Consider the following 16,124-nt stretch of genomic DNA (forward strand, 5'->3'; position numbering starts at 1 on the left):
GACCTTCAATAACAACACATTATCTTACAATGAGAACGAGGAGTTTTTGAGTTTTGATGATATTTTCCAGCTCATTGCAAAAAACGTTAAGTCTCTCGACAAAGTGGAATTCACATATTATTATTATTATTATTGTGCCTACTCTCGAGTGAAGTGTCATCTGGCAGATGCAGACATACGATGCCAGTTGGTCGTCAAAACAAAACCATCAGCTGATTTTTAAGCTTTAACCCTTTCATGCATAGTGTCCAGTACAGTGAGTACAACGTCCCAACCACCAAGTGATGATCCCCAAAGCCTCGTCCACAGTTTCAGGTGATGATTATCTTTGTATCTCTTTGTCATGTTGAGATATGATGTCATAAATTAAAAATAGTGTAGAGAAGACAAGACGCACCAACAACCTCTGGATTGACTCTTAAATCCTCTTAGAAAATCAGACAACAATAATAATAATAATAATAATAATAATAATAATAATAGTAATAATAATAATAATAATAATAATAATAATAATAATAATAATAATAATAATAAATAAATAAATAAAATAAGATGTTAAAATACTTGAGCACTTTTTGGCTGACTGACTGAAAATATGTCTGTCACTTGAACTGACACTTGAATAGTTTCATTTAACAGCAATAAATATTAAATAGTCTTCAGATTTGGCCCAATAAGCAGAATAAACAACATGTATAAACATGTATTTTCAATCAGAGAAAAAAAGATTTAAAAGAAAAAAATGATATTATAATCTGAATGAAACATATTGATGAAGGTTCTCAGTCATCAGGTCATGATAATAATAAATGCTGTATCGTTCATTTGCTTACGATAGTAGTATTTCTTACATTTTATTTAGTTTTAAAATATTGTTTATTTTGTCTGCGTCTCTGAGAATATAAGTATTTAAGTTACTTCTTGTTTAAAAGTAAAATCAAACTTTATTACTTTGTGGTTTAATAATTCATGCATGAAGGAGTTTATGAAGCAAAATGAATTAATCAGACACAAAAACTTAACTTTGCTTTTGTTTATTGAAAAAGTAAAAGAGTGAAATAACTTCTGTCTTATTTATTCAAAGGTTCTCCAGTAATCTGTGACAGTGTGAAACACTTGTTATAGAAGCACTGATTAGACAATACAAAGGTTTACATTTGGCAGCCAGACATTTAAAAAGTGTGCAGACGCTTCTGAATTATGAGTATTTTCTTCTGATGATTTCAGTCTTTAAGGCAGGTGATGATATCAGAACAAGTTAGTCTCCATCAGATAATATCAGTCAGTGCTGGTGAAGTAATAAGAAGAACTGTGACACAAAAAACATTGATCAGAAGAAACAACATATACACTGTACATCCCCTTTAAATGTACATTTATTACATTAAATGATGTGAATCTTTCAGTAGAAAATCAAATGTTTGTTCTACTCAGTGTGATTGACAGGAGAGATGATCAGAGGGGCAGAGTTTTTACCACCATAATTAATACTTGGACTGAAGAATGGGTAGAGTTTCTGAGTGAAGCAGCAGCCAGTAAAGGAGTAGATAAGAGCTGCAGCATCAACGTCATAAAAGGAGACCAGACCCTCCTCATAATCCACAAACACCCCCACCTTCTCAGGCTGACACTTCAGAGAGAGACGGACTGAAGTGTCAGCACGAGCGTTGTACTCATTTTTATTCCACAAACATATCGTCCAGGAACCATTCTGAGGCGACGGATTGATGTCTCCCTTCCTGTTGATCGACTCTCTGGCCACTCCTAAAAACCACTCAGTCTTCTCTTTAACTTGAACCTCATAATAAAATCTTCCTGAAGAGAAACTCTGCTTTGCTAAGACACAGGGACAAGTATCAAATCTCTCTGGGTTGTCTGGGAGATTCTTCTTTACATCACCACAGTTAACATGTTTTCCATCATCAGACAGGATGAGGTTGGGCTGTGCTGTATCAGGATGGAGTGTCACATCCACTGCATACTGCTGGACCCTCTTCAGCTCGGCCTCAAGCAGCTTCTTCATCTGTTTACTGAGCGTCTCCTCCAGCTGATTCACAGCTCTCACCACAGTCCCCTCATATGAAGGTGGACAGACACTGACTCCTGTCCAGTCCTTAGTGGGTGGAGCAGCGTTCAGTGATGGGAAGCTTTGGAGGAGGTGGAGGTGGTCTTCAGACTGTGAGAGCTGCTCCACCTCAGAGCTTCTCTTCTCCAGCTCAGAGATTTCCTGTTCCAGCTCTTTGATGAAGCCTTCAGCCTGTTTCTCTGTCTCTCTCTGCTTCTCTTTGATGGTGTCGATGAGCTCGGCCTGGCTTCTCTCAACAGACTCCTTCAGAGCGGTGAAGACCTGAACACCAGCTGCTATCTCTCTGTCTGCATCTTTCTTACTGAGCTCCACTGAGCGCTTCATCTCCTGAATCTTCAGTCGTCTCTTCTGGATCATCTGCTGAATTTCAGCGTCTCTCTTCCCCAGCTCGGCCTTCTTTCCTTCATATCCTTCTTTCAGAGGAACAACATCATGTGTCTTGTGGTCTAAAACAGTGCAGAGCATGCAGACACACATCTGGTCGGTCTTACAGAACAGCTCCAGCAGTTTATCGTGCTTCGTACACATCCTGTCTTCCAGGTTCTCCACAGGGTCGATCAGCTGATGTCTTTTCAGGCTTGACTTTGTCAGATGAGGCTCCAGGTGAGTCTCACAGTAGGAGGCCAGACACACCAGGCAGGACTTCAGGGCCTTCAGTTTGGTTCCAGTGCAGTCGTCACAGGGAACTTCTCCTGGTTTGGAAACTTGTTGCTCTGAGCTGCTGCTGCTGGCTTTCTGTTGAGCTGACTGTCTGAACTGAGCAGCCATCTCAGAGATGAACGTGTTGACCTCCAGTTCAGGTCTGGTGTTGAAAACCTTTTTACAGTTGGGACATTGACACAGGACGTTAACACTCCAGTGTTGAGTGATGCAGGTTTTACAGAAGTTGTGTCCACATGGTATGGTGACTGGATCAGTGAACACATCCAGACAGATGGAGCACAGAAACTGATCTTCAGTCAGCAGACAGCTGGCAGCAGACATGTTGACAGTCTGAGGATGACAAGAGAGAAAAAACAACACTGTAATTATATATCTATTAATTATCAAACTATGATTAGTGGAGTATAAGGAGAGTCATCCTGTATTCTTTTCTTGTTGCATGCATTCATACAGTTGCACCCCGCCTTTCTGAAACCCTGCTGTTCCGAAAATAGACTTCCATTCTTTGTAATGGCGGGGTTTCCCATTTTTTTTAAAGACCCCGCTATTCCGAAAAGGCTACTGGGGAACCCCTAACCCTATTGGGAAGTAATTAGAAGTTGAAAGTCGGAACAGCGGTGTTTCGGAGTGGAAGGCTGTCCCCCATTCATACATGTTCAAAATTATGACATTGAACCCAGCTGAGAGCCGAATTCACTAAGAAAACGATCACACAACATCACAAACAACACATTTTGTGTTCACAATGTGCATGTGTCAGCAGCTGTTCTCCTCAGACAGCTCATTACACGGCTGCTTAGCAAAGTGTGTAACATTTTTATGAGTTGTAAAACATTGATTTTATACTTTTATGGTCAATAAAATAAATTGTTGCATGAAACCAGATACTGTAGAGTTCAAAATCTAAAGTGTGTCCATGCTCACTAAGTTAGCTTTGAGCAGAACCAGTTTATCTGGTGTTACTTGTTTTTTTTCTTCTTTTGTTTTTCCTGTTGTGGCTGGATTCAGCTACTTCCTCATATATGTGGACCTGCAGGATGTGGTACAACAATCTGACTTTACTGCGACGTTAGAGCATCAAAGTTACAGGAAAGAAACAGGTCAGAAAATATGAGTAAATTAGCTTCAGCTAAAGCTGACTGACTTCATTCTGTCTGAACTTCACGAGCTGCAGTTCAGTGACTGTGGTTCAGTTTGACCTGTTTTGAAGGTCTGACAGAGTTTACACCTTGTTTTAATCTAAAATGACAGTGTACTGTGTAGGTCAGTGTACTCACCAGTGTTTGCAGAGACTCTGCTGTTTTTAGAGAAAACCTGATGGATTCAGTTGAATCTTTCTGAGAGAAACGGAGAGACTCGTCTGAACTGCAGCTCTGCTGTCACTCAAACGTTCACTTTCATTTCACAGATGTGACGCAGCGTTTCCTCCTGTAGCTCCTCCTCTCAGTGCAGCTCTGCAGGCGACGCTTTATTGGCTCATTGGCTCACCTGAGTTACCATGGTTACAGGAACGCCCTGAAACTTTATAATGATCAATAAGAAGTTTCTGGTTAGTTTGACTGTACAGACTCATGAATGTTGCCTGATTGTAGCTCAGTGCTGAAATCTTGTATTATAACATACAGAACAAAGCCTCAGAGCTTCTTTGATCACTAACAGTGTGTTAGTGATGTGTGAGGATTTTGTGTTTTAGCGATAGTTGCAGAGTGGAAATGATTCTTGTCCAAGTTTAGAAATAAAGTTTGAAAAAGAAATTCACTTCCTCCAAATAAGGTTCATCGTTCCTCTTTATTTTGATGGTGTCAGCTGTATCCACAGATGAGCAGTGTATTAATTCTACTTTAGTTTTTACTCACTAATTGTAGGGATACATGACATTTATTATGTTATTTAGAATATTTCTGCTGGTAACATACATTTGTGAACACAGACCACACTACACTTTAATACATCAAAATTAATATCAAAACACCCCTCAGCCTTAATTATGACTGGCAGGGTCCAGTTAACTCACTTCTGGCATAACTGTGGCATTTCACACAGACTTAGATGGACAAATATTAAAATGACGTGCAAAACAGCTGATAATAACAACATAATAAATAAGTTGTGGGAAAGTGGCAGGAATATCACTGTATAACAGTTATGAATTATCTAAATTATTTAGGCTATTTGTTGTTAGGTTGTATTTATTTCATTTCGCTCTCCTTAAACTGACAGCTGCGGCCAACACGCTTCAAAACGCCCAACTTTTACTTTGAAGGCTGTTTCCGACACTCGACTTCCTTTTTCAATGTTCATTGTACAAGTTGGATGAAGGAACAAGCTGCGTTACGCGTCTTACGACAATGAAATAGGAAATCCCCCCAAAATGGGATGTTTCATTATACAACGTAAACAATGCAGATTCATTATACTTCATGCACCGACAAGGCTGCAGAAGTTGCTGTTTGTATGATGTATTTTTCTGTTAAACAATAAGAGGCTCACTTTAAACAATATTATTAATAATAATAATTAATGATAATGATGATGAGAAGAAGAAGTAGAAAACAAGAGTGAAACTTGAGAGAAGCTTGGCAAAAATAAAGACAGATTGATTTCACAGATTGAAAATTACATTGAAAAGACAAAAAACATTTTAAGTGTGAACAGAACAGCTGTTCAGATCGTCCTCCTGTAAAACACTGTTGGTCAAATATTTAAACTTGATGTCTGCGTTAGAGAACATGTTGTGGGGTGAGGCTGTAAATCTAATCTTATTTTTTTAGCACGTGTCAAGTAAAATGCCCTGTAACATGTTTCACAAATTACAAATTGGGAACACGACTTGGCTGCAGCTCAAAAAAACATTTCAGTCAAAAGATTTTTTTTTTTTGCTTTAATCCATGAAACCAGAGATGGAAAATGAGATTTCTCTCAGATCCTGAAGTAAAAAAACACTGAATGTCAGAAATGTTCAGTAACAAATACCTGCAGAACTACTGACATCATCAACCTTTGCTCTACTTAGCTTTTAAGACTAATAAACAAATGTTAGTCTGCTAATATGGTAAATCAGTGGTTCCTAACTGGTGCAGGGAGATTTTTATTGAAATATACAACAAGTAATGAATGAGTTTTTAATTTACCGTACCTTTGTTGTACACATTCACTTCCTGATACAAAATGTGTTAACACTGTTAGAGGCTGTTTTACACGGATAAAAGAAATACAGGTGTGCTCTGACATTTTGGTTGCACGTTGGCCTGTTGATGTTAGCATGTAGCTCAAAGCACACACACATACACACACACACTTGATTCAACCACTGAAGTGTAAAAAAAGAGGCTGAAGTCAAACCCGTCTGTGTCACAACAACAAACCTCGTGTCTCCTTTGTCTGTTTGAGATGTAATGTTGCTGACTGACAGGTGTTTGGGGAGTGTGTGGGATGCTGCTGCATTAACAATGAATTTTAAGATCTCTTTTTAACACCAGAGGAGAAACGATGGAAAAACTACTGTTCAGGGCTAAGTTGCAACTGGAAGAGTTGAGCGCTTCGACAGTAGACGTCCGTGTGGTTTTACGGGCAGAGGAGCTGTGCTGAATGCAAATAAAAGCATTAAAGCAGAATTATCACATTTTGAAACGTGGATCCAAGTGTGAAGTGTGAAAACAAACGTGACACAGACCCTATTAAAACACACACACACACACTGAGCTGATGGAAAATATCAATTCACCTCACATCCAAACCAGCAGCAGCCTTTTGACTCTCCCTCCTCTGCTCATAGCTCATTTCTTTACTCCAGTCCTGAGAATAATGTTGTGACAGTGAATGTAAATCACCTCTTCTCCTCCGTCTGTAATCAGAGCTTCTCCTGCAGAGCTCTCAGCCTCCCCTGTCAGACGAGCCCAAACTTCAGCCCAGCACAGTCAGAGATACTCGCTCTGCACCGCCCCGAACCTCCGGATGTGACACCGCTGTGAAGCTTTATTGTTGCTTTGATCACAGACGAGGACTGTGAACAGGACGAGGTCATTTTATTTTGCTTCCCCGGCTTCTCAATACAGAGCGAGGAATTCAATTGGGACGGTCCTTTCAGTCGTGCATCAGCTTGATCCGAGATGTCGTGGTGGAGACGGGTCACTGTGGGCACGACAGGCTGATTCACGTCGTTGAGTCCATTTCCTTTTCCTGTGACCAGACATCAGCCAGGAGCAGCGTTAAACCCAGCTGGAGGAGCATGGCTCTTATTCTGACTCCAAAACACGCACTTTCTTCTCTAATGATGACAGCAACAGCTCAAGAAACAAAAGTGTAGCATCATTAGGAGCAGCTACCAGCCGCCGCATCTACAGGAAGTTATTGACAGCGTATGTGGAGTTGTTCATGTGAATTATCCCAGTTTGATGCCGAAGTTGTATCTTTTCATTTGTACTTTCAAAACACAACACACACAGTCACAGTCACGTTAAAAGTGTGACGCTCGGTGTGATTTTGAGTGAAACACACTGCAGGTCGTCTTCTCTGCTCAGCAGGAAAACACCCGTCTGTGAGTCTGAGTGATGCTGTTGGACTCACATGTTGAATCAAGGACACACAAACACACGCTGCTGATTTAAAATCCCGGCAGGACTTCTGGCTGAAACTTCAGGTTAATTGAAGTGTTCATTAATGCAGGTTGCCTCTGTTGGGTTCAGAGTTTTAATGAAGACAGTGGGCTGTTTATTCAGCTCTCAGGTCCTGACGGCAGCTTCATCTCTCACTGTTAAACCTCTGTCACCAGGAACAACAGTGCCCCCAACAGCATCCGACATCCACAATGAGGTCTGACACAAATATGAAGAAATGAGGGTGACAACTACCTACAAACACAGTACATAAGGTCACTGCATGTGAAACATAACTGTGTGTAATATCTGGTGTGTGTTTGTGTGGTGGGTCTTAAAGACACACTTGTTCACATTGTCCTGTCAATCATCACGACTCAAAAGCAGCTTCTTATTCACGTCACTTTTAATACCTGATTCTTTTGTAGCACATCGGTTTTAAAAATAGTCACCTATATTAAAATATTCATATTTCCACTGACTGCGTGATTCACCGGATGAGTGCATTTACAAAAGGACAGACTTCTATAAACAGTCAGCGCCGGAAAAGATGCAAACACTGGCTGCTTCCTTCACAGCGTCTGAAGCAGAACTGAGCCGACGACGGCACAGAGCTGCCGCTGTTCACCGTCCGGCAGGGAATGATCGGAAAGTCAACACGTCTGTGGCTTTTCTCCGGCTCGGCTTCTGTTCGCCTCCCTCAGCATTCAAGCTTCTCACTGCAGACTCCAAAAAATCCTCCCTGCAAACTCCCCAGAGCCGACACAAGCCTCCGCCTTCACACAGACTCTCAGGAGGCCTGAGAACGACATCCTCAGGCACTGTGGAAACACACACTCACACACACAGGGACACACACACAGACACAGACACACACTCACACAGCGGCTCCAAGGTGTTTGCTTCAGGTGGGTGGAGCGTCCTCCGTCAGTCGTCAGGTTCAGTGACACACTGCTCCACGATCTCCCTCAGGTTGGGGTTTTCCATGGCAGCCGCCACTCGCTCCTTATCGTTGATCTGCTTGTTAACTGGAGACACAAACGTCACTGAGACACTGAACAGCAACGACACAACACAAACACAAACACACAACGCTGTGACCTCGACAGCACGGCAGCGTCACCGTGGAACTGAGAGTTGTTTTGACATTTTAAGTTTGTTGTGACACCGACTGCTGAAAGATTGTGTTGTTCTGTTTTTGTGAAACTGCGTGAACTCTATTTATGACGATATAAAAACAAAGCAGCAGCATTTTATTAGTTCAAACTAAATGAAGGTTGTTGAGGTGACGACAGTAGCTGCTAGCTTGTCTCGGCGTTCTTCAGACAAGTCGTGTTTGTCGCCGTTTTCTTGCATAGTTTGCACATTATAGTGTTTTATTGGAGGTCTGAACTCTTGTAGCTAATCCACGTCCACAGGATTTAACTAGTTTCCTGTTTAGGTACAAGATCCTCGTCGGGGGCTGACGCGCTGCTCTGCTCTCAGCCACGCTTGTGCTCGTGTTGTTAATGAGACGACACACTGTGCGTCATCACACAGCTACAGCGTGATGAGGCACTTTGTAATCATGTAAAGATTTAGACTGTGGTTATTGAGAACGATATGATATGATACGGCCCTGATTCATAGTTCCCAGAGGAAAATCTTACGCACTTTGATGATCTCCTGGTTTTTTAATTTGGCATCAGGTTTAAGCTTTAAACATCAAAACCTTGAACACTAATGCGTCTGTGCTGCCAGTGTGCAGAACACAGAACATTACACGACTGAGAAAAACTGGCTCAGCGGGAGGTTGTTTTAATCTTAATGAAACAGTTCAGTCTTTAAATGAAAAAATAAAACACTCACTGTCTTCCTCCGTAGAGTGGGTTCCTTCTGAAATGTAAATTTCCAGCTGAGAAGAGAAAGAAAGAAAAACAACCGCCGTTAACAGGCAATTTGTTCTTTGTTAAATTTCATGCAGCTCTGATACAAGAAATGAAATTAAGAACAAAGTCAGGAGCATTTTAAACGCTGGCTCGGTTTGAAAGAGAACTGGGTTTGGACTGGAAACTGCAGGACAGACAGAGAAGAAAACGGGACACAAGCAGCTCAGAACAACAAACGCCTTAATAATGTAAACTGGTGACTGTACGGATGCTGCTTATAACACAGATGAAGCGGAAAATCAAACAGAATATCCACAAATATTATTCTATTAATCTCTTTTGTGTGTATGTATGTATGTATGTATATATATATATATATCTCAAAATGGCGTGCCTTCCTTTTCACTCAAAAATCAAAATGTCTTTGATGATATGATCCCACCTGATGTGACCTGAAGGGGGGGGGGGGGGGATTTTCACACCAAGATGAAAACATGTTTGTTCGGGTTGACTTGTTCCTCGTGGATATACATGATGGTCCCACTGAAGCTTTGTTTTTGTCCTCCTGATGGATTTGAGTCTATTTTATTTCAATGTCATACTTGTGGAACGAGCAGGAAAAGCTCCTAATTAAGAGGCTGCTCATCTCGTCTGTAAGGAGATGAAGCATGCAGCTCTCCACCTGCCACTGCACACTGCTGTTTGTTTGATGGTCGGCCAAGCGCTCCTCTCTGCGTGACCCTTGACCTCTAATACGTGGCTGTGAATAAACAGCTCATTAGCTGCAGTGCTGTGTGTGTTTGTGTGTTCACACAGCGCCGCCTCTCAGAGTCGTACTCTTTGAATTGTTAATGAAACAACAGCTGTTTCCTCGCTGAACGGAGGATTTCGAAAGTCAACTTTAAACGTCCATGTTTAACCGTGAACCAGGAGGAAGATGTGAGATTGTGTGTGAGGAGACACGGACCCGTTAACGAGACTCCACATCACACTTCATCTCAGAAACATATTTATAGATTCAGAGGGATTTACACTCTCTGGGATACCAATAATATCTCAAACACAAGTCCATAAATCCACTTTGGATCCTTCGAAGAAAAGCTGCTGCTCAAGTTTTATTCAGTATCAAACAAGCAGCAGATAATAATAACACAATAATTATAATTAACTTTACTCATGTAGCTCTTTTCATACAGGAGGTGAAGCTCAGAGTCCTTTAAAATAAAGTGAAGAAACATGAAAACATTCACTTGACTCACCTTGTGTTTGAATGGCAAACATCTCTGCAGCTTCACTTGTAGGCAGAGACCTGCAGACACACAAAACATCCCCATCAGACTCACAAAACATCCCCACAGACACACAAACATCCCCACAGACACACAAAACATCCCCATCAGACACACAAAACATCCCCATCAGACACACAAACATCCCCACGGCCCCCCAAAACATCCCCATCAGACTCACAAAACATCCCCACAGACTCACAAAACATCCCCACAGACACACAAAACATCCCCATCAGACACACAAACATCCCCACAGACACACAAAACATCCCCATCAGACACACAAACATCCCCATCAGAAACACAAACATCCCCATCAGACACACAAACATCCCCACAGACTCACAAACATCCCCACAGACACACAAAACATCCCCACAGACACACAAACACCCCCACAGACACACAAACATCCCCATCAGACACACAAACATCCCCACAGACACACAAACATCCCCACAGACTCAGACGACGATCACTTCACTCAGGAGAAACAAAGTATAGAAACATGCATCACATCCTGACACACGGACACGTTGGATCACAACATTATTTATGGAGATTAAAAGTTAAAGATGCTGATTTGTTTGACAAACAGCGCTGCAGCTGCAAAGCATTCTGGTCCGTTTCCTGCTCCTGTGGTACCAGTATTTGGTCCTTTTTACCCGCTGGACTTCTGCCTGTGTGATTCTGGACGGAGAAGAAGCCTCTCTCTCGCTGGACTGACACCAAATCCTGTCAATCACCTTTGATGTTTCAAATCCCTGATGGTTCTGCTGTCAGACTGTCGGCCCGATGGAAACGAGCAAGAAAACGGTCCAAAACGGGCCCCGAGGCCCGGGTCGATCCGGCAGCAGCTGCCCTCCTCGGTGGAGCTGCAGGTCGTCTGAGTGATGAGACGTGCGGCGGAGCGCCAGCAGCCCCCGCTGGTCAGAAAATCATCTGCTGCACGGAAAGCTTCCCGATCGAGGCCGAGATCAATTATGAGCCAGTTACATCTGTTCTGTTCATCCTGCTAAAAACAACCTCCTGAGGGAACCTGTCGGCCGTTCACACTCACACTGAACACGTCCTGATCGATGTGTGTGTTCCTGCTGCAGCTGATCCAGTTTTGTCTTTTAACAGTTTCTCACGTCACTGAATCATAATTTGGGATTTTGGACAAAACAAGCAACTTGAAGACGTCACGTTCTCTCAGTATTGAGCTTTTTGGGTCATTAGGAGAAGAAACGCAGAGAGCTATTTTTAGTTTCAGAGGAGGCCAAATATCAGGCGAGGACGTATAAAATCATTCTTAACATCAGCTGCAACTTATTGTTATTTTCACTCTCAAGTGGTATTTTCTCTATAAAATGGTGAAAATGTCGATCAGTGTTTTGTCCAAAACTCAGAGATGTTCAGTTTACGGTCACAGACGAGGACAGAGACCAGAACATATTCACATATCGAGCCGACATCAGAGAATTATGACTTTTCCTTCTGAAAACACTCAGACTGATTAATCCATTATCAGAATAGTTGGTGACTCATTTAATCGTTGACAACTAATCAGCTGTGCTGCAGCTCATGAACATATCTTCAATTTTCTGTTTCATTTATACAGAAGCCATAAAAAAAGTTTATGGAACCAAGAAGAGAAAATATAAAATAAACCTTCTCGCTCAGAAAATGTTTACATGTGTCAGTTTCATGTCGACTGTGAGTAAAACATTGAGACTGAAGTGTCGGTGATGGAGCCGCGACAAACAACTACTTTTTAATCAGTTTGAGTAATTTTCACATAAAAAAGTCTAAATTCTCTGATGTCGGCTTGTTGAATGTGAATATGTTCTGGTCTCTGTCCTCGTCTGTGACAGTAAACTGAACATCTCTGAGTTGTGGACAAAGAGCTCTGATGATGAAACACTGATCGAGATTTTTCACCTTTTTGTCGACCAAACAAATAATCGATCAATCGAGGAAACACTTGACAGATTAATGTTCTGTGGAAACGGTCGTTAGCTGCAGCTCTGATCAGTCACTAAAGTCTCTTAATGTGACAACAGAATAATGTGTATTAATCACCGACTGCTGCCCACTGATATCCTGTAACTGATGGACTCCTGAAACCAATTTACTGTGTGTGTGTGTGTGTGTGTGTGTGTGTGTGTGAGTGTGTGTGAGTGTGAGTGTGAGTGTGAGTGTGAGTGTGAGTGTGTGTGTGTGTGTGTGTGTGTGTGTGTGTTGTTTATGCACGAAAGTGGAGTTTTACATTTGTCCTGCGACCCGTTCAGCAGGAGAGCTGCTGGAGGAGAACAGCGCTTCAGTCAGAAGTCCATTTTCATTTGTCCTTTTATTCCTTGGTGTGTGCGTGTGTGTGTGTGTGTGTGTGTGTGTGTGTGTGTGTGTGTGTGTGCGTGCGTGCGTGCGTGTGAGTGTGGAAACACACAGATGATAAAACTCAGAAAACAGATTTGAATACATGAATGTTAAAGACGTCGTTCGTATGATTTCCTTCACGATCACTCAGGCTGCTGCTCTGAGGGAATTACAGCCGGAGAGCGACTCTGTAATCTGAGAAGCGAATACGCTGATTCTCCTCATGCAGACTGACGCTCTTGTTACTGGCTGCCACTGCTGCTCAGAGATTAGACCGGTCGCCACCGCAGACCAACAGTAATGAGGTGAAGGGTTGAAGCTCCTCGGCCTCAGTTACTGTCAGAGAACATCAAAGGCCAGAGGATGTTTTCATTTAATAACTAATAAATAATAACACAGAAACACATCGCATAAGAAACTATGATGGATCCCCACATCTGTGTATTTACATATTTATCTGTTTCATCGTGACCGTCATACAAACTGTGTCTGGACAAACAGAGACCAACCCTGAGCTTTGTGAGACCCTGCAGGATCATCCTGTTCCAGGACTTTACTACATAATATAATGAAGAGAGTAACTGGCAGATTAATCAATAATGAAAATCATTATTAATTGGTAGCTGCAGCTCAACATGTGATTAGCCAATCGCAATGTTTGTTTACGACGACCTCCAGGTAGGAAAGCTCTTCACCACACACGAGCCAACATACAATCAAACTGAAGGACTGTTTACTGCGTCACACCTCCTCACTAACACCTGCACTGACGTTACGTTGGAGACCATACTGACCTGAAAAGAAAATGGCAGCTTGAGTTCACCTAAAAATAGCAGTTATGCTGCAGTCACACACGCAAAATCCACGACGGCGAGCGGTCGCATCCTGTTCACTTCCTTTCTACGCGAGCAAAGAGGCAAATAAAAACATCTGCATCCAGTCGTGAAGCCAATTCCCATCCTGGCTGCTCGAGTTCAACTTCAGTGAACTCTGACAGTCGCAGCCACAACCAACAGCAAAGACGTGTGTGTGTGTGTGTGTGCGTGTGTGTGTGTGTGTGTGTGTGTGTGTGTGGACCACAAACCAGCGCACTGAGTGACGGATTTAAGTGTTTGCATAACAACGTTTCTTCTCATTCAGAATATTTTTAACACTAAAGTTACATTTTCTTTTAATCCAAAACAAACTAAAAAACACAGTGAAATGAAGCGAATGAAACAATTTCTAATGAATAACGTTGAATAAAGTGACTGTGATGTTAAAAGGCTTCCCACAACGCAAAGAATCATTTTAGGTCTTTTTTTTTTTTTTAATAGGAAGAAACTGTCAGATTTCAACATATTTAATTCTGCTACAGAAAACATTTAGCCTCAGATTCAAACCCTCCACTTCTCATCTGCAGCGATAATAAGCTTAGGCTTAAGTTCAGATTAAACACGGCACAGCCAGTCATTCAAAACCAAATCAAAGAGCTCTTTCTTTCTTTCTTTCTTTCAACTTGTTTTGAGCCAAAGTATTTCATCAGTTGTGAGTCTCTGTTCTTCCTCTACACCATCTTCTGCTTTTCACATCATTAGCAGCGATCAGAGTAACTCCTGAATCCACCTGAATGCATTAAAAATAGATATAGGTTGAAATCTCTGTGAAAAACAGGAGAATAAATCCAGAGGCTTCAGTGAGAGTGAAGCTGAGATCATTCGGACCTGGTTGATGTGTCAGAAAGCTGTTTTCTGGTTCACGACTGTTATCAGCAGGGTGACTCACCAATCAGAGTGGCCAGAGAGCAGTGAGGGACGGTCGGAGAGAACTTGATAATGATGAGGTACTCGTCCTCTCCGAGCTCCTGGACCTCCACGCATTTCTCCGTCACCACGTCCAGCTCCTCCAGGGTGTTGGGCTTCTCCGGGTCCCGGATCGATCGGATCACATCTGACACAGAGCAGGAAACGAGATGTTTACAAGAACTAAAGTCAGAGTCTCCAGCGAGTGTCTCCTGAAACACAAACCACCTGAACCAGAGTTAAAAAAATTTAGGAAAAAAAACTGAGCTGAAACTTTTCTGCTATTATCATCCACAGCAGTATATATGCATTGTGAACGAAACTTCAGTCCTTTTTTGTTTTGAAATAGTTGCAACATAAAATTAACACAATAACAATTAACTAATATTAATTAAATCAAAGTAAAAGTTTCGAGGACTGTTTGTTTAATGGATGATCGCTCCAAACTTTTAACGTTTAACACGGAAAAGCCCACAGAGACGGCTAAAAGTACTCTTTCATTTTCTATATTAAAACAATCATTGTTCTAAATAACTGCTCAGGAGTCTTCAGAAACATAATGAGTGGTTTCATGGCAGGTGAGGAGAGTAACAGAGGAAACACTCTCTAATCTCACTCCAACCACACCAAACCCCATTCAAAAAAACATTCATTTAAGTTCTGTTCCATTAATAATCCCAGTATATGACGTTTACTACAAACACACCAAATTCACCTATTTAAGTTTTACACCACCAACGATCAGACGTGCCTTTCATTGCAACTACACCAAACCCCATTCATAAACTTATCTATTTAACCTGTCAGAAACACAGCAGCAACTTCTACCACGATCTTTACATAATAAAAGCTCGGTGCATGATTTATTCACCTGTCACTAACTGACTAGTCTAATAAGACACTTTGATTATATTCCCGGAGCCGTTTGTTGAGCTGGCTGCTGTAACACAAGTTGTGTTACACTGGGAGTGTTTGTGGACGTCGTGAGCGAGTTTAAACTCAAATGCGCAAAGTTGTGTCCTTTTTGAACAGAGTCTGGTGCGGTCAACACACAGGAAGCCCGAGCTCTGCTATGACAACAGGACCTGCAGCAGCTCTGCAGCACTTTCTGTCTGACTATCAGGAGCTTTGAGGTGTTCGGGACGGACGGGACGGACGGTACCGCCGGTTCTGACAGTCGGGCCTGGTCGCTCACCGTACACTTCCAGCGCTTTCTCCTCCATCTTCTCGCTCCTCAGGACATTTCTTTTGTCCACGAGTCCAGAAAACTGCAAAACCTTGGTGACAGTCAACGACACGAGGCTCAACGCGACGTCCATGTTCTGGTCAGCGCCATAATAAAGCGGACAGTTCGGCTGTGAGACGGACAGAGACAGAGGACAGGGGACAGGGACGCGGCTGTCAGGACACTTGGACCGGAAACTGAGATCGTGTGATTGTGTAGAGATCAGCGGCGCCTGCTGCAGCCAATCAGCGCT

The 16,124-nt window shown here is 42.2% G+C and overlaps 2 protein-coding genes across 2 annotated transcripts; both read right to left on the minus strand.

The window, feature by feature from the left end:
* Positions 1 to 1,016: 1,016 nt before the first annotated feature.
* Positions 1,017 to 4,131, minus strand: LOC141001092 (E3 ubiquitin-protein ligase TRIM39-like). Its single transcript, XM_073472050.1, has 2 exons — positions 4,030 to 4,131; positions 1,017 to 3,082 (listed from the first exon to the last, which is right to left on the minus strand). The coding sequence occupies exon 2, from the start codon at positions 3,071 to 3,073 to the stop codon at positions 1,430 to 1,432; it is 1,644 nt and encodes a 547-aa protein (XP_073328151.1). The 5' UTR covers positions 3,074 to 3,082; positions 4,030 to 4,131; the 3' UTR covers positions 1,017 to 1,429.
* Positions 4,132 to 7,735: 3,604 nt separating this feature from the next.
* Positions 7,736 to 16,055, minus strand: ciao2a (cytosolic iron-sulfur assembly component 2A). Its single transcript, XM_073472753.1, has 5 exons — positions 15,842 to 16,055; positions 14,630 to 14,794; positions 10,475 to 10,524; positions 9,196 to 9,241; positions 7,736 to 8,375 (listed from the first exon to the last, which is right to left on the minus strand). Exons 1-5 carry the CDS (start codon positions 15,963 to 15,965, stop codon positions 8,275 to 8,277), a joined length of 486 nt encoding a protein of 161 aa, XP_073328854.1. The 5' UTR covers positions 15,966 to 16,055; the 3' UTR covers positions 7,736 to 8,274.
* Between the last annotated feature and the right edge of the window lie 69 nt (positions 16,056 to 16,124).

Source organism: Pagrus major, chromosome 8 (assembly GCF_040436345.1).
Source record: "Pagrus major chromosome 8, Pma_NU_1.0".
Lineage (NCBI taxonomy): Eukaryota > Metazoa > Chordata > Actinopteri > Spariformes > Sparidae > Pagrus > Pagrus major.